Below are 25,953 nucleotides of genomic sequence, written 5' to 3' on the forward strand. Positions count from 1 at the left end.
TTGGAGTTTTATTTCACACAGCAACTCATTATCAAGTGGTTATTAAAACTGTGTTTCTCTGTGAAAAATGGCCTTGTGAAAGATGCTGATGATGAAAGCCACATAAGAGCTTTACAAATTAATTTAAATAACAGAATCACAAGGGAAAGCATTTACATTTTCTCAGTGTAACGTAACTGCATTTTATGAACAAAAGTATATTCCATGATGATATCTGACAATGTTGCCACACACACAAAAATCCCAGTACCAAAGTTTTAATTACTATCTCAAATCTATAGTCACACTTTTATCTATTTGAACAATATTCAATAACCAATAAGTGAAAGGCTCCATCTGTCTTAGTTTATATTTTTCAAACACCCAGGAAAACATAATTAAATTGTAATACTTTACGATAACAGTTGAATAAATTTCTATAAAACCGAAATCTATTTTTAGCAGTTTTAAGCATATAAACTTTCAATAATAGTAAAAAATAATATTTATTGAGTTCACTGTTGTTGGACTGACTGTTCTAAGTAGTATCTTACAAGTATTAACTCATTTAAGCTTCCCAATAATTCCATGAAGTTATAATTATTATTCCCATTTTAAGGTGAGGATTCTAAGGCACAAACAGGTTAAAGAAACTTGACCAGCAAACAAATAATAGAGCCAGGAATCAAGTCCAAGCAGTGTGTGTTACCAAAATCCAGGCCAAGAAACCTCTCCAAGAGAAAAAATGCCTTTTTAAAATCACTGCTTGTGTTGAGTGGCATAAATTATGTGGTCTTTGGTCTCATACTATAGTAATCTTTGGATGGATGATTGGATGGATGGATGGATGGCTGGATGGATTATCTGTGTTCTGGTTTATGCTATCACATACATTTAAACTCCTCTACTATTTTGCTATTAAACAATGGACAAACAATCAAACAAAACAAAACAAAATAAAACAATGGACAAATAGAACACTGAGATAAAGGAGTCAGAAAACGGGCCAGCAAAGGATGGATCTAAGTCAGCATTGCCTTTTTTTTTAAGTACTAATAATTAATCTAAAATAAATGCTTTCATAATTCAAAAAGAGTCATGAACCACAATGTTCATTGCAGCTCTATTTACAATAGCCAGGACATGGAAGCAACCTAAATGTCCATTGACAGATGAATGGATAAAGATGATGTAGCACATATATACAATGGAATATTACTCGGCCAGAAAAAGAAACGAAATTGAGTTATTTGTAGTGAGGTGGATGGACCTAGAGTCTGTCATACAGAGTGAAGTAAGTCAGAAACAGAAAAACAAATACTGTATGCTAACACATATATATGGAGCCTAAAAAAAATGGTTCTGATGAACCTAGGGGCAGGACAGGAATAAAGATGCAGACGTAGAGAATGGACTTGAGGACACAGGGAGGGGGAAAGGTAAGCTGGGACGAAGTGAGAGAGTGGCGTTGACATATATACACTACCAAATGTAAAATAGCTAGCTAGTGGGAAGCAGCCGCATAGCACAGGGAGATCAGCTCGGTGCTCTGTGACCACCTAAAGGGGTGGGATAGGGAGGGTGGGAGGGAGACACAAGAGGGAGGGGATATGGGGACATATGTATATGTATAGCTGATTCACTTTGTTATACAGCAGAAACTAACACAACATTGTAAAGCAATTATACTACAATAAAGATGTTAAAAATAAATAAAATAAAATAAAGGTTTTGCCTTCTATTTATTTGAAGAGAGCTGCAAAAGTGCAAAACTAACATAAACAATTCCACCTAACAAAACATAACAAAGCTCAGGGGAAAAATAATACATGTTTAATGGTAACAAAGATTTCTCATGAAAACTATAGCAAAAAATAATAATATATAATACCTAACTGCCAAAAGGGACTTTAAGACACTCTTCCCAACTAAAATTAGAAATATTTATGCACTAATTAAATAACACATAAAGCAAAGTTGACATCTGCCAATTATTTCAAGTATTCCTGGCCAGTTCTTTCCTCAGGAAAACTCTGTTCTCTGATGCAAAAAGGACCACAATTCTTAAAAAAAGAATTGTTTTCAGCAAAAAATCAGAACATATAATAGGAAACAAGTATTTGTTCTTTACTAAGTACTAATGGCAAGTCAAATGGTTTAATAAGGAAGTAAGATGTACTTTAAGAGGTATCCATTTTCAGCAAAATAAATAAAATTAAAAATTAAAAAATAAATCAAACTTTTCCCCTTCATAATCAGTAAGGATTATATATTCAATAGAAGATTATTTTCCTGATCTTTTAAAAATCACTTGACCATGGAGAACCAGGAGAGCTGTAAGGTAAATACTGTTTAATTTATGTCAATGCACTCACATTCCCACCCCAGGACAATGCCATATATAATAATATCAAAAGAGGTCCTTGGGGAAGCACAAGGTAACTGTCCTGAGTACCTGAAGAGAACGCACTTTAAAATTATAATTGTTTTAAATTCTGCTACAGGGTCAGGAGGAAAATATATTACCTGTATATCAGGGTAGTCAGAGATCAGAGCCCCTTCCTTGTTGTAGGTATAAACTACAAAATCTTTGGGTAAAAGGTCCCTGCAAGAGGAATAAAACACACCATTTAAAATTATTTTACCTATTTGCAACTAAGGACACAACTTATAAGGCATTATTCCCAGAAGAGATGAGCAGAAATGAAAACTTTCACCTGATAAATCGTTATTCAAAGAAGGAGCTACCATAAAACTAAAAGCTCATGAAGGGACTTGCATCTGAAATCATGCATTGTTCTCACGGTCATAAAATGCTGGTTGCATAAAACATACGTAACATCCTTAAAGTTTTCTGATACATCTCATAGGAAAAGTATAAATTAGGTTATATAGTACATCATATTTCTAGAAGAAAATAAATGATTTTACCCTCTTTTAAATGTCCTATATAAAGAAGCAGCACTCCTTTCCTTGACCTCCTAAGTACGGGGGCAAAATCTGTGTCAATTGTTGGAGGAAACAATCATTGCTGATTCCTGAAGCTTCCTTCCATGTTAAGGTAGACTGATAGTGGAAACCACACATGCAAAATAGGGTTAGCTTTGTCAACGAAAAGATAGCCAGTGATGCTTGTTGAAGATGGTAAGGCAGACTTTATTATCAACATAAGTATAGGGACCACTGCAAAGGGATTTTACAGGGTGGTGGGGAGAAAGACCAGGCTCAACTCCAAATACAGCATGGAGAAGTGGGAATTTATAACCAAGGAGCATGGTGAGGGTCAGTGGATGGAAAATTACTATGAGGAAACAACAGGGATGAGGGGTATTCTGGCTAAACCAACCTGACAGATTCATGCTGAGGACAGGCCAAGGTGATCAGACATCACTGGGTGGGGAAGGGGAGTGGAAGATAAGGAACCTGATCAGACATCCAGAGTGATCAGATATGGCGGGGAGGGGGAAGTTCTTGCTAAAACTAGATTTTACAACAAACTACACTGATGGACCTAGGAGAAGGTTCAGGAACCTGACTAAAGTTTGGTCAAGCAAATAATCTTTGTCAGTCTCCCTTCTTGTTCAAGGAAAGAAAAGACATTCTTCTTTCCTCTGAATAATACAAGTCCATTTCCTCATTCAGTTGTCTTTTGTTCATTACAGACCAGCTGAATCATCTATTGGAACCTGATAGTAGAGGATATTTACTGGGTGGTGCTAGCAGTCAGGCATTTAATGAGGGGAGTTGCTATGAAAAATAAAAGAAAAACAAAGATTAATAGTTAGAAACCCAGTTTCTGAGTCCAGGAGGAAGCCATCAAGATTTTTTAGACTTGAGCTTGGCGCATCTTCAGGTGTTAGACTGAGGTTGGCACTGGCCACCTGACACATTTTCCTAGTTTGCAGTTTCAGTGTCACTGGTGATAGCATCAGGTATTCTGATTAATTTCCTGAGAGGTCCACACAGCAGGAGGTATGAATTTTGCCCATACAGGATCTATTGTAAACATTTTTTTTTGAAGTTTCTATCAAGTCTTCCAGCTGCAGCTTACAGAGTTTCAGGAAAAGGGCAGTTTTAGTTGTCAATGATTCCAAGTCAGAAAGGACAAAAATTGGAAATGTAAACTTAGAGAGTTGTAGCCAGATACTGGAGGAAACTAGAAGAATTCAGGACTTGGTAAAGCTGGCAAAATGTGCAAGATGAAAGCAGCAACAGTTCACTATAGCTTTCCATTGACACAAACAAAAAAGCACATTCTCTCTACAGTCACCCCCATTTCTGTGAAAGATAAAGTAAGACTAATTTGTTTGCAAGGAAGTTTGGTCTCATTAAACTTGGCCTGGTTATTTACATAAGTACAGCAAAAATAGTGATTGACCACATAGTACCTTGTTTGAGTTTGCTTTGCTGGAGCATTGCCTCTCAAGGCTAAGAAGCCAAGTCAAGAACTTGCCACCAGATCTGACTGCAATACCTATAGATTTGGGTGAATTCCTCTCTTCTGAAGGTTCCCCAAATATCCTGAGGTTCCTGGGCCTGCCAGATGTGACCTTCCTTACTCACCTGTAAGGCAGGAAACCCTGTAAGCCAGGAACAGGATGGTTCTTCCAAGGGGAGCTGTATAAACATTGCCTTCTTAAAGCCAATCTTAGTTCCTTAGAGCTATCTGGTCATAACTGATTCAGTACACATCATTCCCAAATATGACATTACAATCAAAGTCTTGGTAATATAAGCAAGGTTTCCAATTGCTTTGTGTGACAAGGAGGATAGATTTTGACTGAACTTATGCAAATAACTATACTGCCATGAATATAAGATGGGTTAACACATCAAATAAACCTGATTAGTTCAACATCTCACTTTTCATAAGGAGACAAATCCTTTGAGATTTTCCAAGGGCCATTTTGGAAATATCAAAGTTAGTTTGGGGTCAAAGAGACTCCACTTAGAATTTGATTTGGGGAAATTGTCAAAAATGCCAAAAGGTTTGAACACTTGACTAAACTGGATCACAGGTGTCACTGTGAAACAACACTTAGCTGTCCATTTAACCAAAGTCACAATTAAAAGATTTCAAAGGCAAATACAGAAAGTTACACAGTTATTTAAAAAAACAAAAAACAAAAAACTCTTAGCTTTCTTAATATTGAGAAGATCTGGTTTTCTTAAATAATCAAAGACCTGATAAACACATGACACATAGGAAATTATCTTAAAACACAAAATCTTATCTTCCCAAGCTGATTACTTAAATGTAAAGAAAAACAACGTTTTTTACCATTTCCTATTAAGAGGAAACCAATAAGCTAAGAAAACCTCGTGTTTTAACAGAGAAAGAAAACCAAATTCTGGTTTTGTATCAGTGTACTATTAATACTAAGGCAAATTAAACAAACAAACAAACCAAAAAAGCTTACAAATAAATCCATCAAATAGTAGCCAGTTTTGACCACACAAGGAAAGATTCCTTTTCCAAGGTCCCTTTTCCACAAACTTTCTTTAGAAATTTTCTTACATCACTCAGTTTTTGTTCTACATTTTTCTTCTTTCTCATTCTGGAACAACCATTCATTCTACTTTGGGACAAAATTATTCTCTCTTACCCTTAGCAAAACATATCTTTCATACCCTTCCTTATCAAAAATACACCTTATGGGCCTCCCTGGTGGCGCAGTGGTTGAGAGTCCGCCTGCCAATGCAGGGGATACGGGTTCGTACCCCGGTCTGGGAGGATCCCATATGCCGCGGAGCGGCTGGGCCCGTGAGCCATGGCCGCTGGGCCTGCGCGTCCGGAGCCTGTGCTCCGCAACGGGAGAGGCCACAACAGTGAGAGGCCCGCATACCGCAAAAAAAAAAAAAAAATACACCTTATATTTTCCTTGCATACAGTTTGTTTTCTTTACCCTTATTATTCCTAGTAGTTTCATTTATTTATATTGATTAGATTTTTTAATCATTAATAACTCTAATTTTCAGTAAAAACTAGGAAACAGGCAATTGCAAACTGTCTGCTACATACTATCATTCTGTAATAATGAATACATTATTTCATAATTTCTAGAGATGTATCTTTTTCACAGTACAATTCCTCATGCCTATTAACAGACCTAAATATATTTAGCTTCTCTATACCATATGAAAATAAGATGCCAAAAGTAAATAAAATTAAATTTCTCTTCAGCAATTAATATTTCAATATTTTATCTTATTTGGAAGTTATGTAGTCAATGATTACCCATCTTTGACTTAACTTTGTATAGCTTTAAGGTTTCAAGTTATGAAAAAATTTTTTGAAACTATTTTTCAGGAGGCATAAAACATAATTACCATTGAAAAGTTCATTTATAAACTTTTATTCCACCTACATCTATTTAATTTACTTGTTCTGAACAATTATACTTGAATTACTCATGAAAATTTCATGAGCTATTAATTAAACAAAGCTAGCCATCCATCATCTTAAGTTGTTTTTCTTGTTGACAAGTCATGCAAGTATCAAAAAAAAAAATCACAAAAACGAAGAACAAAAAATTATATATTTATGGTTCTTGCCTCTTTTTTTTTAACTGCCATGCTTGACATCAAGCAATTCCTTTTTATTATACATTTTGCTCTAAGGGTTGATTTATAATTTATAATCTTAAATATCTGGTAGAGATAACATAAGCTTGTTTGAATAGTAAACATAGGTGGAAAAAATTGCATATCTGCATTACATATTTAAAGCCGACAACCCTGAAGTTGTCAGTTTATCAACAACTGTATCAACAATGTAAGAACTAGCAAAAAGATTATTCAAGATCATGTGAACTTAAAAAAAACTTGAATAAGTTTCTGTATTCCTGAGAATTTTAAGAACATAATTTATCTAAGTGCTCATTTATCTCTAAACCAATTTGAATAGAACTCTTTAAGGAATTTTATAAATTAATGTGATAATACCATCCAGAGGTAGGAAACTATCACACACTTATAACATACATATATATAGAAATACATAAACACAGAGACGCAAATAGAGAACTTAGAGTTTTCATTTTAAAATTTTAGCCGTGAGTCAGTAAAACAGCAATACAATCTCATTTGTTTATCTGCACTTTGTATTTTCATCTGAATTGTCTCTGGCAAATAAAACAAGTTAAGGTCACCTGCCTACCAATACTTCTGGAGGAGACTTTTAAGGTTTTCTTTTGCCGTGATATATAATCTTCCTTTGCTGTGGTCTAAATTTTAGGCAACAGACTGAAGAGACATCTAACTGCTGTCTGGATGTTTCCAAAGCCCATGTGAGTGGACAAATCATTCAATTCTATTTCCAAATGGCCTTTTGTTCTTCTTTTCAGACTCAAGTAGTTGCTTTCAAGCCTACCTGAGTTTCTTGAGAGCCCCTGATGGACAGCAAGGGACCAAAAATGGAAGTGGCTGTGGGGAGCTGAGGGGCTGCAGTGGGAGGGGAAAGTCGGACGGGTGCACACAGAGGGATGGAGGAGGTGGCGGTTTGAAGTGGGACATATCAAAGGATCCAAGGGAACTGGGGGGAAGATTGATGGTGATAAGAGGAGGATGGAGGAGCAGAAGCAACAGGGAGGGAGCAGCATCAGAGCAGTCCATCTGGGGAGATCCCAAGTTTCCAAAAGACGCCAACAAAGGTCCAAATTATCCTCGGCAAAACATGCCAACAAGAAGAGAAGCAGACAGAGCTGGCATAGCAGAGAGTCAGCAGGATGTGAGAAGAGGTGGTTTAGTTGGCTGAGAAGTTCCAATGGGAGAAGCCAGATCCAAAAGAGAGAACAGAGAGACTTCACAAAGAGTCAGGAAGAAAGGAGTTCCAGCCCAGGACATCAGGGAATAATCCCCATTCAGAACATGGAGCCAGGAAGACCTTCCAGCCAGGAGGTACCTGTCGAAAGAAGCCTGGGACTCTAACACAACTTCAGAGGGTATACTCAAAACCGTAAAAATCAAGTCAGCTTCAACGGATGTTTGTCTGGAGCAACGGTTCAAGAGTCAGTCACCGATGGATCCCCGATCAGTCAGTCAGGACTGAAGACAAGGGCTTCAAGGTGCATACTTAGGGTCCAGAGTGAGAGGTCGGGGGGTCCAGTGATGAATCTGATCCTATACGAGTCATGGCGCCACGACTGTCAAAGAAAAAAAATATTCAATGACACGTGTTAAAGATAGTGACGCTAACCTTCTTCAGGATCACTGCAATGGGATTTTACAGTGAGGGACAGAGATCAGGCTCAACTCCAAGCACAGCATGGGCAGGTGGGAATTTGTACCCAATGAGCAGGGTGGGGGTCAGTGGATGGAAAATTACTAAGATGAAACACCGCGGTGAAGGAAGCTCTGGCTAAACCGACTAACAGATTCTTACTGAAGACGCCACGGTGATCAGACATCACCTGAGGAGATGGTGGAAGATGAGGAATTTGATCAGATGTTGAGGGTAGGGGGTTCTTGCTAAACTCACTTAGCAGGGTTCTTGCTAAAACTGGATTTTCCAAGGAAGTGTAGACATGGACCCAGGAGAAAGTTCAGTAGCCTGACCAAAGTCTGGTCAAGCAAAGGACCTGTGTCATTTGCAGCAGCAATGGAGCAGCAGTATACTTATCTCCAAGGCTTACGGACAGGTCAGGGATGCAGGGTGCCAGCTAGTGGTTTATGATGTAGCCCTTAACGTTCTAAACTCCAGGCTCAGACTGTCTAGACTGTTTAAGAGATGGAGAGATCGACGGTTTACGTACAGTTTTATCAGTTACACAGCCTGACTTTAGCCATGTGACCAATATAGTATAAAAGACCCCCTCGGTAAACGTGTGAAAAGGGCTACCCTGAAAAGATGATGCTTCAGTCATATCTCAGTGGTTTGTAATCTGAAGACAAAGCAATCTGTGCAACTGAGAAAGGACCCTGGGGGGCTCTGTCTGGAAGTGTTCCAACCCCTTGATGATCTCCTCTGCTTTCTTTGTCCTGCTGTCCTGTACCCTTTACCTTTATGGAAGTCTCCTTGAGTGAGCTTCAGAGTAGCCCGTGGAGTTTTGAGCCCTTTCCATTATCCAACCCTGTTCAGTCACCGCCCTGTCTCTCCCCTCTCTCCCCAACACTCTTTGCTCCCTCTGGTGGTGAATTTAAAAAGAATAAACTGGAGATGGTACTTGGCTTTGCTCTGCCCTTCCTCTTCCTTGGAAGTCACTGCCTGCCAGTGGGAATACAGATTTCGCCACGCTCCTCCAGGAGCAGGCCTGCCACCGTGCAGGCTGACGTGAGTGGCTGAATATACCTAATCTGTGGTTCAGGACTGCCAGGTCCATCAGGCTCTCATTCTATGGTAAATCCTCTAACCCAGCCCTCATCAATAATAAAAGTGGTATTTTGACCTCCTATCTAACTCACCCTTTTGGTTTATGTTTAAAGTTGTTGAGCACAGGCAGAGAAGAGGTGTGCTATCTTCTGCCCCACAACCCCCAGTCCCTGCCAAATAACCCAACAGAACTAATTATGTCCATCCCTCTGCAAGGAGGCTTCATAGCTTTCAGCAAGGGATTCATGACCAAAAAAGGTTAAGACTGCCATTGTAGAAGCCCTGGGAGGAAAAAAATAAGCACTCACTCAGAGTCCCCCCTTCATTGATAGCCATAATAATAGGCTATCTACCCTAACTCTTTTTCACTAGTGATCATTAGCTTTGATGACTGCCTTCCAAAGACATTCAAAGACCTGGCCCCTCTTAACAAATGCCTGGAAAAGTACATTTGCCCACTAATTCAAGAAGCATAGGGGGGACCTTCAAGATGGTGGAGGAGTAAAACGTGGAGATCACCTTCCTCCCCACAAATACATCAGAAATACATCTACATGTGGAACAGCTCCTACAGAACATGTACTGAACGCTGGCAGAAGACCTCAGACTCCCCAAAAGGCAAAAAACTCCCCACATACCTGGGTAGGGCAAAAGAAAAAAGAAAAACCAGAGACAAAAGAATAGGGACGGGACCTGCACCTCTGGGAGGGAGCTGTGAAGGAGGAAAAGTTTCCATACACTAGGAAGCCTCTTCACTGGTGGACATGAAGCTTCAGAGCTATGGAGGAGAGCGCAGCAACATGGGTGCAGAGGGCAAAGCGGAGAGATTCGCGCACAGAGGATCGGTGCCGACCAGCACTCATCAGCCCAAGAGGCTTGTCTGTCTGCTCACCTGCCGGGGCAGGTGGGAGCTGGGAGCTGAGGCTCGGGCTTCAGAGGTCAGATCCCAGGGAGAGGACTGGGGTTGGCTGTGTGAACACAGCCTGAAGGGGGCTAATGTGCCACAGCTAGCCGGGAGGGAGTCCGGGAAAAGGTCTGGACCTGCCTAAGAGGCAAGAGACTATTGTTTCAGGGTACGCGAGGAGAGGGGATTCAGAGCACTGCCTAAACGAGCTCCAGAGACGGGCGCGAGCCATGGCTATCAGCTTGGACCCCAGAGACGGGCATGAAACACTAACGCTGCTGCTGCAGCCACCAAGAAGCCTGTGTGCAAGCACAGGTCACTCTACACACACCCCCAAGGAGCCTGTGCAGCCCGCCACTGCCAGGGTCCCGTGATCCAGGGACAACTTCCCCAGGAGAACACACGGCATGCCCCAGGCTGTTGCAACGTCACGTTGGCCTCTGCCACCGCAGGCTCGCCCCGCATTCCAATTATAACTACCGTACCCCTCCCACCCCCCGGCCTGAATGAGCAAGAGCCCCCTAAACAGCCACTGCTTTAACCCCCTCCTGTCTGGGTGGGAACAGATGCCTGGGGGCAACCTACACACAGAGGTGGGGCCAAAACCAAAGCTGAACCCATGAGCTGTGTGAACAAAGAAGAGAAAGGGAAATTTCTTTGTGCAGCCTCAGGAATATCAGATTAAATCCCCACAATCAACTTGATATACCCTGCATCTGTGGAATACCTGAATAGACAACGATCATCCCAAAATTGTGGCAGTGGACTTTGGGAGCAACTGTAGACTTGGGGTTTGCTGTCTGTGACTGATTTGTTTCCGATTTTTATGTTTATCTTAGCTTAGTGTTTAGCATTTGTTATCATTGGTGAATTTGTTTATTCGCTTGGTTGCTCTTTTTTTTTAAACTATTATTATTTTTTATAATCATTAAAAAAAATTTTTTTTTAATTTTTATTTTTTTCTCCCTTTTCTTCTGAGCCGTGTGGCTGACAGGGTCTTGGTGCTCCAGCCTGATGTCAGGCCTGAGCCTCTGGGTGGGAGAGCCAAATTCAGGACACTGGACCACAAGAGACCTCCCAGCCCCACATAATATCAAACGGCAAGAGCTCTTGCAGAAATCTCCATCTCAATGCTATGACCCAGCTCCACCCAACAGCCAGTAAACTCCAGTGCTGCACGCCCCATGCCAAACAACTAGCAAGACAGGAACACAACCCCACCCATTAGCAGAGAGGCTGCCTAAACTCCTACTATGACAGCCCAAAACACACCACCGGACGAGCTGCTGCCCACCAGAAAGACAAGATCCAGCCTCATCCACCAGAACACAGGCACCAGTCCCCTCCACCAGGAAGGCTACACAACCCACTGAACCAACCTCACCCACGGGGGGCAGGAAACAAAAGCAAGAGGAACTATGAGACTGGAACCTGAAAAAAGGAGACCCCAAACACAGTAAGTTAAACAACATGAGAAGACAGAGAACTGAGCAGCAGAAGGAGAAGCAAGCTAAAACCCCACCAGACCAAACAAATGAAGAGGAAATAGGCAGTCTACCTGAAAAAGAATTCAGAGTAATGATAGTAAAGATGATCCAAAATCTTGGAACTAGAATGGAGAAAATACAAGAAACGTTTAACAAGGACTTAGAAGAACTAAAGAGCAAACAAACAATGATGAGCAACACAATAAATGAAATTAAAAATTCTCTACAAGGAATCAATAGTTATTTCCTACAAGGAAATAACTGCCACAGAGCAGAATAAAGAAAAAAGAATGAAAAGAATTGAGGACAGTCTCAGAGACATCTGAGACGACATTAAAGGCACCAACATTTGAATTATAGGGGTCCCAGAAGAAAAAGAGAAAAAGAAAGGGACTGAGAACATATTTGAAGAGATTATAGTTGAAAACTTCCCTAACATGGGAAAGGAAATAGGCAATCAAGTCCAGGAAGCACAGAGAGTCCCATACAGGATAAACCCAAGGAGAAAAACGCCAAGACACATATTAATCACACTAACAAAAATTAAATACAAAGAAAAAATATTAAAAGCAGCAAGGGAAAAGCAACAAATAACATACAAGGGAATTCCCATAAGGTTAACAGCTGATCTTTAGCAGAAACTCTGCAAGCCAGAAGGGAGGGGCAGGACATACTCAAAGTGATGAAAGGGAAAAACCTACAACCAAGATTGCTCTACGCAGCAAGGATCTCATTCAGATTCGACGGACAAATTAAAACCTTTACAGACAAGCAAAACTAAGAGTATTCAGCACCACCAAAGCAACTTTACAACAAATGCTAAAGGAACTTCTCTAGGCAGAAAACACAAGAGAAGGAAAAGACCTATCAAAACAAACCCAAAACAATTAAGAAAATGATAATAGGAACATACATATTGATAATTACCTTAAATGTAAATAGATTAAATGCTCCAACCAAAAGACATACACTGGCTTAATGGATACAAAAACAAGACCTGTACATATGCTGTTTACAAGAGACCCACTTCAGACCTAGGGACACATACAGACTGAAAGTGAGGGGATGGAAAAAGATATTCCAGGCAAATGGAAATGAAAAGAAAGCTGGAATAGCAATTCTCATATCAGACAAAATAGACTTTTTAAAATAAAGACTATTAGAAGAGACAAAGAAGGACACTACATAATGATCAGGGGATCAATCCAAGAAGAAGATATAACAATTGTCAATATTTATGCACCCAGCATAGAAGCACCTCAATATATAAGGCAAATGCTAACGGCCATAAAAGGGGAAATCAACAGTAACACAATAATAGTAGGGGACTTTAACACCCCACTTTCACCAATGGACAGATTATCCAAAATGAAAATAAATTAAGGAAACACAAACTTTAAATGACACATTAAACAAGATGGACTTACTTGATATTTATAGGACATTCCATCCAGAAAAAAACAGAATACACTTTCTTCTCAAGTGCTCATGGAACATTCTCCAGGATAAATCATACCTTGGGTCACAAATCAACCCTTGGTAAATTTAAGAAAATTGAAATCGTATCAAGTATCTTTTGCAACCACAATGCTATGAGACTAGATATCAATTACAGGAAAAAATCTGTAAAAAAATACAAACACATGGAGGCTAAACAATACACTACTAAATAACCAAGAGATCACTGAAGAAATCAAAGAGGAAATCAACAAATACCTAGACACAAATGACAATGAAAACACTACGACCCAAAACCTATGGGATGTAGCAAAAGCAAGAGGGAAGTTCATAGCAATACAATCCTACCTCAAGAAACAAGAAAAATGTCAAATAAACAACCTAACCTTACACCTAAAACAATTAGAGAAAGAAGAACAAAAAGATCCCTAAGTTAGCAGAAGGAAAGAAATCATAAAAATCAGATGAGAAATAAATGAAAAAGAAATGAAGGAAATGATAGCAAAGATCAATAAAGCTCAAAGCTGGTTCTTTAAGAAGATAAACAAAATTGATAAATCACTAGACACACTCACCAAGAAAAAAAGGGAGAAGACTCAAATCAATAGAATTAGAAATAAAAAAGGAAAAGTAACAACAGACACTGCAGAAATACAAAGAATGTTGAGAGATTACTACAAGCAACTATATGCCAATAAAGTGGACAACCTGGAAGAAATGGACAAATTCTTAGAAATGCACAAACTTCTGAGACTGAACCAGGAAGAAATAGAAAATATAAACAGAACAATCACAAGCACTGAAATTGAAACTGTGATTAGAAATTTTCCAACACACTAAAAGCCCAGGACCAGATGGCTTCACAGGCAAATTCTATCAAACATTTAGAGAAGAGCTAACACCTATCCTTCTCAAACTCTTCCAAAATATAGCAGAGGGAGGAACACTCCCCAACTCATTCTACAAGGCCACCATCACCCTGATACCAAAACCAGACAAAGATGTCACAAAGAAAACTACAGGCCAATATCACTGAGGAACATAGATGCAAAAATCCTCAACAAAATACTAACAAACAGAATCCAACGGAACATTAAAAGGATCATACACCATGATCAAGTGGGGTTTATCCCAGGAATGCAATGATACTTCAATATACGCAAATCAATCAATGTGATACACCATATTAACAAATTGAAGAAGTCAAACCATATGATCATCTCAATAGATGCAGAAAAAGCTTTGACAAAATTCAACACCCATTTATGATAAAAACCCTCCAGAAGGTAGGCATAGAGGGAAGTTACCTCAACATAATAAAGACCATATATGACAAACCCACAGCCAACATCGTTCTCAATGGTGAAAACCTGAAACCATTTCCACTAAGAACAGGGACAAGACAAGGTTGTCCACTCTCACCACCATTATTCAACACAGTTTTGGAAGTTTTAGCCAAAGCAATCAGAGACGAAAAAGAAATAAAAGGAATCCAAATTGGAAAAGAAGAAGTAAAGTTATCACTGTTTGCAGATGACATGATACTATACATAGAGAATCCTAAAGATGCTACCAGAAAACTACTAGAGTTAATCTATGAATTTGGTAAAGTAGCAGGATATAAAATTAATGCACAGAAATCTCCTGCATTCCTACACACTAATGATGAAAAATCTGAAAGAGAAATTAAGGAAACACTCCCATTTACCATTGCAACAAAAAGAATAAAATACCTAGGAATAAACCTACCTAAGGAGACAAAAGACCTCTATGCAGAAAACTATAAGACACTGATGAAAGAAATTAAAGATGATACCAACAGATGGAGAGATATACCATGTTCTTGGACTGTAAGAATCAACATTGTGAAAATGACTATACTACCCAAGCCAATCTACAGATTCAATGCAATCAAACTACCAATGGCATTTTTTCACAGAACTAGAACTAAAAATTTCACAATTTGTATGGAAACACAGAAGACCCCGAATAGCAAAGCAATCTTGAGAAACAAAAACAGAGCTGGAGGAATCAGGCTCCCTGACTTTGGACTATACTGCAAAGCTACAGTATTCAAGACAGTATGGTACTGGCACAAAAACAGAAATATAGATCAATGGAACAGGAAACAAAGCCCAGAGATAAACCCACACCCATATGGTCACCTTATTTTTGGTAAAGGAGGCAAAAATATACAATGGAGAGAAGACAGCCTCTTCAATAAGTGGTGCTGGGAAAACTGGACAGCTACATGTAAAAGAATGAAATTAGAACACTTCCTAACAGCATACACAAAAATAAACTCAAATAGATTAAAGCTCTAAATGTAAGGCCAGACACTACTAAACTCTTAGAGGAAAACATAGGCAGAACACTCTATGACATAAATCACAGCAAGATCCTTTTTGACCCACCTCCTAGAGTAATGGAAATAAAGACAAAAATAAACAAATGGGACCTAATGAAATGTAAAAGCTTTTGCACAGCAAAGGAAATCATAAACAAAACGAAAAGACAACCCTCAGAATGGGAGAAAATATTTGCAAATGAAGCAATTGACAAAGGATTAATCTCCAAAATTTACAAGCAGCTCATGCAGCTCAATCAAAAAAACAAACAACCCAATCTAAAAATGGGCAGAAGACCTAAATAGACATTTCTCCAAAGAAGATATACAGATGGCCAACAAACACATGAAAGGATGCTCAACATCACTAATCATTAGAGAAATGCAAATCAAAACTACAATGAGGTATCAACTCACACCGGTCAGAATGGCCATCATCAAAAAATCTACAAACAATAAATGCTGGAGAGGGTGTGGAGAAAAGGGAACCCTCTTGCACTGTTGGTGGGAATGTAAATTGATAGAGCCACTGTGGAGAACAGTATGGAAGTTCCTTAAAAAAAACTAAAAATAGAACTACCATTCGACCCATCAATCTCACTACTGGGCATATACCCTGAGAAATCCATAATTCAAAAAGAGTCATGTACCACCATGTTCATTGCAGCTCTATTTACAATAGCCAGGACATGGAAGCAACCTAAGCGTCCATCGACAGATGAATGGATAAAGATGTGGCACATATATACAATGGAATATTACTCAGCCGTAAAAAGAAATGAAACTGAGTTATTTGTAGTGAGGTGGATGGACCTAGAGTCTATCATACAGAGTGAAGTTAAGTCAGAAAGCGAAAAACAAATACTGTATGCTAATACGTATATATATGGAATCTAAAAAAAAAATGGTTCTGATGAATCTAGGGGCAGAACAGGAATAAAGACACAGACGTAGAGAATGGACTTGAGGACACGGGGTGTGGGAAGGGTAAGCTGGGATGAAGTGTGAGAGTGGCATGGACTTATATATACTACCAAATGTAAAACAGATAGCTAGTGGGAAGCAGCTGCTTAGCACAGGAAGTTCAGCTCAGTGCTTTGTGACCACCTAGAGGGGTGGGATAGGGATGGTGGGAGGGACACGCAAGGGGGAGGGGTTATGGGGATATATGTATACATATAGCTGATTCACTTTGTTATACAGCAGAAACTAACACAACATTGTAAAGCAATTATACTCCAACAAAGATGTTACAAAAAGAAAAAGAAAAGGAAAAAAAAGCAAAGGAATGCAGACCATACATCGCACATGTGTATATATCACTAGCCTTTCTGAGGTGGGATCAGGTGAGAACATGACAAAATGAGGAGAAGAGATTTAAAAGGGGGGTGAGAGACCACTGCTATGGACTGAATGTTTTGTCCCCCTCCCAAAATCCTTATGTTGAAGCCCTAACCCCCAGAGTGGCTGTATTTGGAGATGTGGCCACCTAAGGAAGTTATGGTTAAGTGAGGTCATAAGGCGGAGCCCTGAGCCAACAGGATTAGCGTCCTCACCAGAAGAGAAGCCAGAGAGCTCGCTCATCCATCTACCCCCCTTCCTGTGCACACAGGCCAAGGAGAGGTCATGTGAGCACTGGCCAGAAGGTGGCCGTCTGCAACCCAAGAAGAGAGCCCTCACCAGACACTAACCCTGCTGGCACCTTGATCTTGGACTTCCAGTCCTGTGAGAAAATACATGTCTGTTGTTTACATCTGTGGTACTTTGCTGTGGCAGCTCTAGCAGACTGATAAAACTACTAAAGACTTCTTTACCCCCTGCTCAGCTGTTTCTTGGGCCGATCATGATTTTAAAGTTTTCTTAAATACAACTTTCTCTTCCTTTAATTTAGATTTATTTGCCTTTGCTCTAATGTCAATGGAAATGCAAAATAGTATGGCTTTTTCCATACATCTAACCTTATTATTCTCACCTTTTAATCAATCTACTAAGCAATATCTAACTAGAAAAGATACCCATATAGCACTGAAAAAAAAAATTACTGAAAAGCCAAAGTAAATTAAATTTCTTACTTATTCCTTTCCAAGTGAATAATATGCTCTTTTCCTTCAGCTTGAATGACATAAGATACCTAAATGCACAAAGGAGAAAAGAACAATAAAACACTATCTTCTAAATAACTTTTCAACAACAGAAATGCCATCCTGAATGAAAATAACTTGGTACTGACTAGAACTATTTTATGAAAGAACCTTAAATATACTCGTAAATAATAAAAATATACTCTGATCATCCCTACCTTCCTTTAATAAACTTCTGTGGAAAACGACCTGCATGTTTATCTAAACTCTTCTAAAATTCATTTATAATTGAGCTATAACTTAAGGGGTTATTTTTACTAAGTCCATCCCTGTATTACCTATAGTATAAAGTAGTTCTTCCTTTCGTTTTAAATGAAATGAACCTCTTAGTTTCAAAAGATATTCCCTCGTTCTGGTTAGACGAAATTAATAGCCTTTTACGATTTTATATCTTCACATGGCTCAACACATTTCATCGCTTCTAAACAGACTTTCCCCCCTCACGTGAACATCTTTGAAATCCGGATACATCGTACACAGGCAGAGCAGTCTAACTGGTAGCAGTCTGTTCCTTTCTTAATTAGTGGGACATTAAATAACAGTGTGATGAGGCAACTTACACTTACACATCCTCAGCTTGTGGGATTCTCTTCTCTACCTCAAACGTTAAAATAACTTGCCCAGTGACTCACTGTTTCATTAGCAAGAAGCACTTAATGTGATCTTTAGAACCAGGGGATTCAACTTTGCCATAATTCTAATAAAAAAGACAGTCATGGAGGGACTCAACAAATAATAATAGTATCAGGAGTGTCCTCTTATTCTCCCTACTGTTTCTGGACTCTAAGTGAACGTTTTGCCAAGAAACAGCAGGATCTCCTCTCCTAGGGCACTTCAACATCTGACTTCGAAGGCCGAGACAGAGATCCAGGTCCTGGGGTTCTGTTTCCACATCCTGTGTGGGGACCTCAGGACACTGCCACCTACCTCCTTCTCCACTGGGGCATCAAAAATCCCAAGCTCCTTCCAACGCCACAGTTTCGGCGTGTGCCTTTCTATCCTTTCTGCTCTTGGACAAACACAGGACGTAAAAACCTCACTGTCATCTCCTCTGAGAAGAACTCTGAGAATCTGAGAACTGTTTTGTGATATTACATTCCTCCCCCAAACAGCTGCCTGGGTTGCTCATTCTCTTCCTTCTGGCCTTTGCTTTGCTCCAGGGTTACCTTCTTAGTAAGGTCTTCCCGGGCTGTCCTATTAGAAAACACAAACCCTCCTACCCCCTCGCCCCCACCCCCAATTCCAACAATCCCAACCCCCTCCCTGCTTTAATTTTCCCCATAGCACTTCTTACCATCTTAAGTAATCTCTATTATCAATCTATATTGCTTATTTGTCTCCTCCTCTCCTCCCACGAGAATGGAAGCTCCACAGGGGCATGGAGTTTGTTTTGTTCACTGCCATATCCCCAGGGCTTAAACAGTGCTTCCACGTCTTCCCCAAATATTTATCAGGGTGCATGCAGGACATTTACTACAATCCCAAGTATCTATGTGTGCAGGGATGATAAGGTCATCAGAGACACGATAAAGTGGAAAACATCGTCCCTGTGCTGCTAAGTGAAGAAAAGGGGGAAAATAACAATGAAAACGCAAATTAATTCTACTCTAAAGGCAAAACAAAAATCAAAGAGTAGAATGTCCAGTTCAAAACAAAACAAGGAAAAATTATAAACTGTTCCACTGGAAGGAGATCTTAGAGTCATTGATTCCTTACTTATAAAGAAGTAAATGAAGACGAATGATCTACCCAATTCGTGGTAGCACCCAGAGGGAGGGCTAAAGCTAAAAGCTCCTGATGCTAACTCCAGTGTTCTCTTCACTATGCCTGGACCCTAAACAATGGACAAGCTGCCTTATCATTAGAAATATATTGGCAATTCAGAGGTAATAAGCTAAACTCTCTATCCTTCATCACCTGTTACTGTTAAACTATAATAAAGTTAAATTATACTTCTATAAAGTTGAAGGGTTTGCAAAGTCAGTTGATATCCAAATATATTATTTCTGAGCTTTACAGTAAGAGAAAAATAGTATAAAAATTAATTTTTGTGCATTGGTTACCCTGTTAGCATATTATGTTTCTTCTGATGTGGAGATAAAACTCACTGTTGAGCAAACATTCCCAGATATGAAATACATGCATATAACACACTACTATTCTCCAGTGTCAGTAAAGATACAGCATGTAGTACTCTACCTATCACACACTGAGAGAGAGGTGAATTCTTATTCTTATAACAAGACCACTGTAACCATCACCAGTCAGGTAAGGGTCAGAAATCTATGTAACCAGCATTCTACCCTGGTCATAGAATTTTACTTAACTGACTATTTCATCTTCTTATGTTTCAAGTTGATTATTTTGTCTTTTAAAAAAAAAAAAAGCTACTAAGGATCAGTATGTCACTTTACTAGAATAATGTCCAATGGACACCAGTGCCATAATCACTGGCTGACATTACTCACTGAACCAATCACTCCTGAAAATAACACCCTTGTCTTAAAAAAAGTGAAATTTAAATACATATATATTTTTCAAGAGATAACTTACCTGCTCTGAGTAGGGCCTAGGGGCTTCTCTTCTTTCTCTAGTTAATCTCCAAGGAGTTATTATTTCATAAGAAGAGAGATGGGAGGTCTGTTGAAAGCCTACAGAAAAGGGAATAACAAACATTATATAACAACTGAACCTGAAAAACTACATGTCCTAAAATACAATGGAAATCAAAAGCTGAATGTTCAATTCATGGAAAAATCATCTGATGTTCTCACACTAAAATATATATAGTTTTATACAAAGTTTTATAGGAAAATAGCAATATACTAGATAAGTATGAGGGGGAAGAAATGTATTTCTTAAAAAAGGATGTCAGCCTTTATCCAAACAGTATATACACAGCAATCATTTTCAAACAATTTTTAGCTATAAACCCTAATCCCTTGTCTTAAAAGAAATCTTAAGGCATAAACACAAGGAAAAAACTGTTCCGGTGGGGAAGTGGAGGGAAGGCATCTAGAACCTGGCACAGTTTACTCCTGTCTCTTTTCCCACCCTCACCCAACATGAATGATATCCCGAGATGGTACGGGGATACTTACGAAACGGCCAAGGACAATAAGAGGGAAAAGTTACTTTTAATGCCTGATGGATTAACTCTAATAAATACATACCTAACAATGTAGCAATTATCTCCAATGAAATTACTGCCACTAATCTGTCCTAAAAAGTTGAATAAATAAAATGTATTAAAAATGAAGTACTCAGAATCATCATGCAAGACTTCCTCCCAATTCCAATCCTGTACAGCTCACCACACAGTGGAGTCACATCTGAGTGGGGCCTGGGTTCTAAACTCATCACTTGAGAGGGGAGAGGGATAAACTAGGAGTGTGGGATTCACAGATACACACCACTATATGTAAAACAGATAAACAGGGACCTACTGAAAAGAACCTGAAAAAGAATGAATGTATGTATATGTATAACTGAATCACTTTGCTGTACACCGGAAACTAACACAACATTGCAGATCAACTATAATCCAATAAAATTAAAAAAAAAAACAAGGACCTACCATATAGCACAGGGAACTATATTCAATATCTTATAATAATCTATAATGGAAAGTAATCTGAAAAATATATATATATATAAAAAACTGAATCACTTTGCTGTACACTTGAAACCAATACAATATTGTAAATCAACTATACTCCAATGAAAAAAAATAAGTAAATCTACCTAAAAAAATTAAAATGAAAATAAATAAGTAAATAAAACAATGAGCAGAAAGCCATTTTGGTTCATTGCACTGAAGCAGTCAAGCAGGATTTATGTATAAATACAAAGTTTTATTGTTAGGTTTCAATTTTGTATTTTTGAAATTATCAAAGGTATTAAATAATCATATATTATTTTAAAAATAAGATAACTAGAAAAAAAGTAAAGTCATCACTTAAGCAAAATTTGGGTATAATTAAAATGGCCCATTCAAATCCCTTAGGAAGGCACACCCCATGCTGGCATCTGATACAGTCTCTCAGTACATCCAACATATCTCTTCCTCCAGCATAACTGCCAATGACGGCATGTCAGTTTGTTCAGAGAACTTGACGAGTAGATGGTCACCATCTAAGGACCACGGATGAAAAACCTCTATCTCTATATATCTCCATATACCAAAACCACATTTGTTATGAGGAGGCTTGAGAATGGCATACACAAACAGAAACACTGAGGGAAGGACAGATTCACAGCTTCTACTCAGTGGGGATCAATTCAGGAAATAAATACATTCAGTAGAATTTCTTGAACAAATAAATGCCATGAAAGGGAGGAAGAGGGGACCACTATAAATTAAAAGAGCCATATAACCAAATGCAATATCTGGACCTATCTGGATCCTAATTAAAATAAATCAACAGAAAAAAAAATTCTGAGACAACTAGGGAAATGTTAACACTGTATAGATATGTGATGATCTTGAGGAATTAGTATTAATTTTTTAAAGTGTAATAAGCATATTGTGGGTAATGTTTTCTTTAAAAGTCCTTATGTCATAGAGATTCATTCTGAATATTCAAGGGCAACATGATATGACATCCAGGATTCGCATCAAAATAATCCTGTGTACGTTTGAGGGATGAGATACATATGAAACTATATTAAAACTGGGTAATGGGTACAGAGGAGCTCATTACTCTTCTCTCTACTGTTTTGTATGTTTAAAATTTTCGATAGTAAAATAAGTATTTTTTAAGTAGTTATCTGTAGGGAGTGGGATGGGAGGAGAGACTTTTCACTTTATAAGCTCTGTATTATTTATAGTGTCTAGGAAACATTACAATTACAACATATATCATATATAGGAGACTATAAGATGTGTCAACAACAAACATGTAAGTATCGTAAGTAAATGTATCAAACTTGTTTAAAGCAGCTACCACGATGGAATAGAACCAGAGAGTAATGAGATAAGGACTCAGACTTTATTTCCTGTACTCATGCATGTCCGTATTGTTTGAATTTGTTTTTATAATGAGTATTTTGAAACCCCAAATTACCACTGAAATTAAAAGGGGACAAAGAAAAGCACAAACTATTTAAAGTACTGGTTATCTACTATCTCAACACCGCCTGTCTTCCCATCAGCCTCATTAACCTCGCATCCAGACTATGATACCTTCTCACTCCCGCTCTCTCCTCTCCTTTGGATCCAAACTCTTATGTTCATTCACTCCTTAATTGCCTTATGCCTCTCAGATTTCTCAAATGCAGATTAAAATGAAGCATCTTCACCTAACCTTCCACAAGCTAACACTGTACATAAAAATGTCTATAACCTTGTCTAGTTTGGAATTTTTAAAGATACAATGTAAACAGGAAAATATAAATTAAATCTCATTCAGTACAACATGTCGTACTAACACTCTGCAAACTCTTTACCCGTCAACCCCTTAAATCTTAATAATTAGGCATAACATACCATCTAAATGGGGCTTCACGTCACTGCATAAAAATACCAGAAATAGACTCCAATACTCACAAAAGCAACCAGGGGCTGGTTGATCTAAGGTATACTTATGACATACTATGATAAAATATCCTTCAGATATTTGGAGTTGCCAAATGGGAGCCATGTCAAAAGAAATCCATGGCCTTGATAGAAGCAGGCTTCAAATCACTAAGTAGAAATATCCTTCATCCTAAATTAACTGAGGTACAGGACTATCTCTTCACCCAGAATAAACCTTTCAAGGACCTTCAGTTTTCTCAAATTCCTAAAAACACAAATTTCAATATTAGCCTTAATATTTTTCTTTTAGATCATGGTAATTTGTTCAACTACTAAGACAGTCACTCTAGAAGTAATGGCAGGAACAGATGGCAGGAATAAATGCTTTCAGTGAGTTACAGAGAAGAAGCTCTGTGTGATAAAAAAAAAAGTCAATCATCCTGTGCATTTATATGCAACTTCCTATGGTTCTATAATTATTTCAGAATAAAAGATTTCTTAAGTAAATCCTTACAGGCAGGGATAAAAATGTTAATAGGCTCAGGCAACTGTTATACTAGAAGCTAAACAATATGCAACTAAACTGAAATCTTTTCATCACAACTCAGAAGCAAACATCACAGAGAAAAAGAAATGCCTCAGAAAAGACAACTACAAATGAGCAGACACATATTTAAAGAGCTCTCATTTTGAAACTTGTTAAGTGACTTTATAAGGTCACATAGCTAGTTTCAGGCCAGGACTGAAGCTATGGATCTTTTACCAAGATTGTTAGAGAAGAATGAAAGTCCAATAAAGGAATATAAGACACATTCTATCCTTTCTTCCATTTTAATGCACAATTCTTGTTTTGAAAAAAAAAATAAGAACGAATCATTTATTTTTTAAAGGCTTTCAAAATTATACCACCCCAAAATAACTTCTATTTACATATAAGAGCTGTTATTCCGATACTGACTTCTTGGTTTTAAAATCCAAGGATCCACTTTCTGAATGCCACAGGAGTTCCAAAACATCATAAGAAATGCACATATTTTGGTTATGTCATTGAAAAACAATATACACTGGTTGTATGAAACCCTTTCTTCCTGTATTTTTTCAACATTCCTTCATCCCTAGTCCTGGCTTATTTTTATTCTTTTTCCCGTTCATACCTTGCATAGAGTTTCCCCAAATTCCTTTTATTTTTTGTTTTTAATTCCAAATAGTAGCACTTTCTCATGGGAAGCTAAAGATCAAGTTTCCCATGTCACTATAAAGGATGTGCATCAACATTATTTGTACTGTAAAGCTTCAGCCTCAGCACTATTGACATTTGAGGCCAGAAAATTCTTTGCTGTGGGTGTTTTTCTGTGCAATGTAGGATAGTTAGGAGCATCCCTGACCTCTACCCACCACTGGCCAGAAACACCACCAGTGTGACAACTAAAACTATCTTCCAGATGCCTTCTGGGGACAAAATCACCCCCCCCGAAAACCACTGGTATAGAGTTCACAATGAAAACTAAAATCTTAATACAGTCAGCTCCATGGAAAATACAAACTATTTTATCAGAATTTGACAGAATTTGATGCACACCATCAAAAGTCACATTACTAGAAAACATAGGCTGGAGATAAAAGTAAGACTTGAGGGCTTCCCTGGTGGTGCAGTGGTTAAGAATTCGCCTGCCAATGGAGGAGATACAGGTTCCAGCCCTGGTCCAGGAAGATCCCACACGCCACGGAGCAGCTAAGCCTGCGTGCCACAACTTCTGAGCCTGAGCTCTAGAGCCTGAGAGCCACAACTACCAAGCCCGCGCACCACAATTACTGAAGCCCGCGTGCATAGAGCCTGTGCTCCACAACAAGAGAAGCCACCGAGCACAGAGCCTGTGCTCCACAACAAGAGAAGCCACCGCAATGAGAAGCCCACGCACCGCAATGAAGAGTAGCTCCCGCTCGCCACAACTAGAGAAAGCCCGCGCACAGCAACGAAGACCCAACGTAGCCAAAAATAAATAAATAAAACAATAAATAAATTTATTAAAAAAATAAGAGTTGAAACATGAAACTTAAAGTGTCTTAAACTTAGTAAAAGAAAGAAAAAGGTGTTAGTTGCACTTCTTTCTTCCTTTAACTCCTCACATATTTTTATGTACTGTGTTTTGGAGGAAGCCTAAATACATGTTTTGTAATAGCATCTGAGAAACTGAGTCCCCCTAAAAATGAGTCCCCTTACTGAGTTTATGATTAATCTCTCTATTCAAAACTTTATCCCCTTTCTTGCCCCCTCTGACCTCAATCCTGCGCTAACTGGACACTAATCAACCAGAGTCAGATGGCTAAGATTGCTGTTGTTGATAACATCACTATGTGCCTAAAACTGCTGTTGTAGATACCACTATCATTCACGTACAAACTCAGGTTGCTTCTCCAGGGCAAGATGCCCTCATAGACCCCCAGCCATGGACCACCTGGCCAGAGAATGTAAACCAGAGGCATTCTGACTCCCAAAACCAGGATTAAGAAATGTCAGAAGATGATGATTAATCCCAGCATCTTTGTGCTTCCCCTTTAAAAAAAAAAAACAAAAAAAAAAACACTTCACTCAAAAAGTCAAGCTGGAATGGATCTGAGACTTGTCTTCCACTCCCTTTCTTGGCGCCCTGCAACATACCCTTACTTTGCTGCAAACACCCACTGTCAGAGTTTGGCTTTCTGTGCCCTGGACACAGAAGCCCTTCCTCAGTTACAACTGTAGACGGATATAAGTTAAAAGAATTCTACCTAATTGCAAAGCAAACAAATGTAAACCCTCAGCCAAGGG

General features: G+C 38.7%; 1 protein-coding gene across 1 annotated transcript in view; it reads right to left on the reverse strand.

The window, feature by feature from the left end:
* The window catches only part of ADAM9 (ADAM metallopeptidase domain 9), a 105,811-nt gene that overhangs the window by 75,238 nt on the left and 4,620 nt on the right, over nt 1–25,953 (reverse strand). Inside the window, exons 2-4 of the mRNA XM_082608633.1 lie at nt 20,180–20,277; nt 17,558–17,616; nt 2,506–2,584 (exon numbers count right to left, since the gene is read on the reverse strand). Coding sequence (XP_082464759.1) covers nt 2,506–2,584; nt 17,558–17,616; nt 20,180–20,277 — 236 coding nt within the window. The remainder of the gene's footprint in view (nt 1–2,505; nt 2,585–17,557; nt 17,617–20,179; nt 20,278–25,953) is intronic.

Source organism: Mesoplodon mirus (genome assembly GCF_964341445.2).
Source record: "Mesoplodon mirus genome assembly, chromosome: 20".
NCBI lineage: Eukaryota > Metazoa > Chordata > Mammalia > Artiodactyla > Ziphiidae > Mesoplodon > Mesoplodon mirus.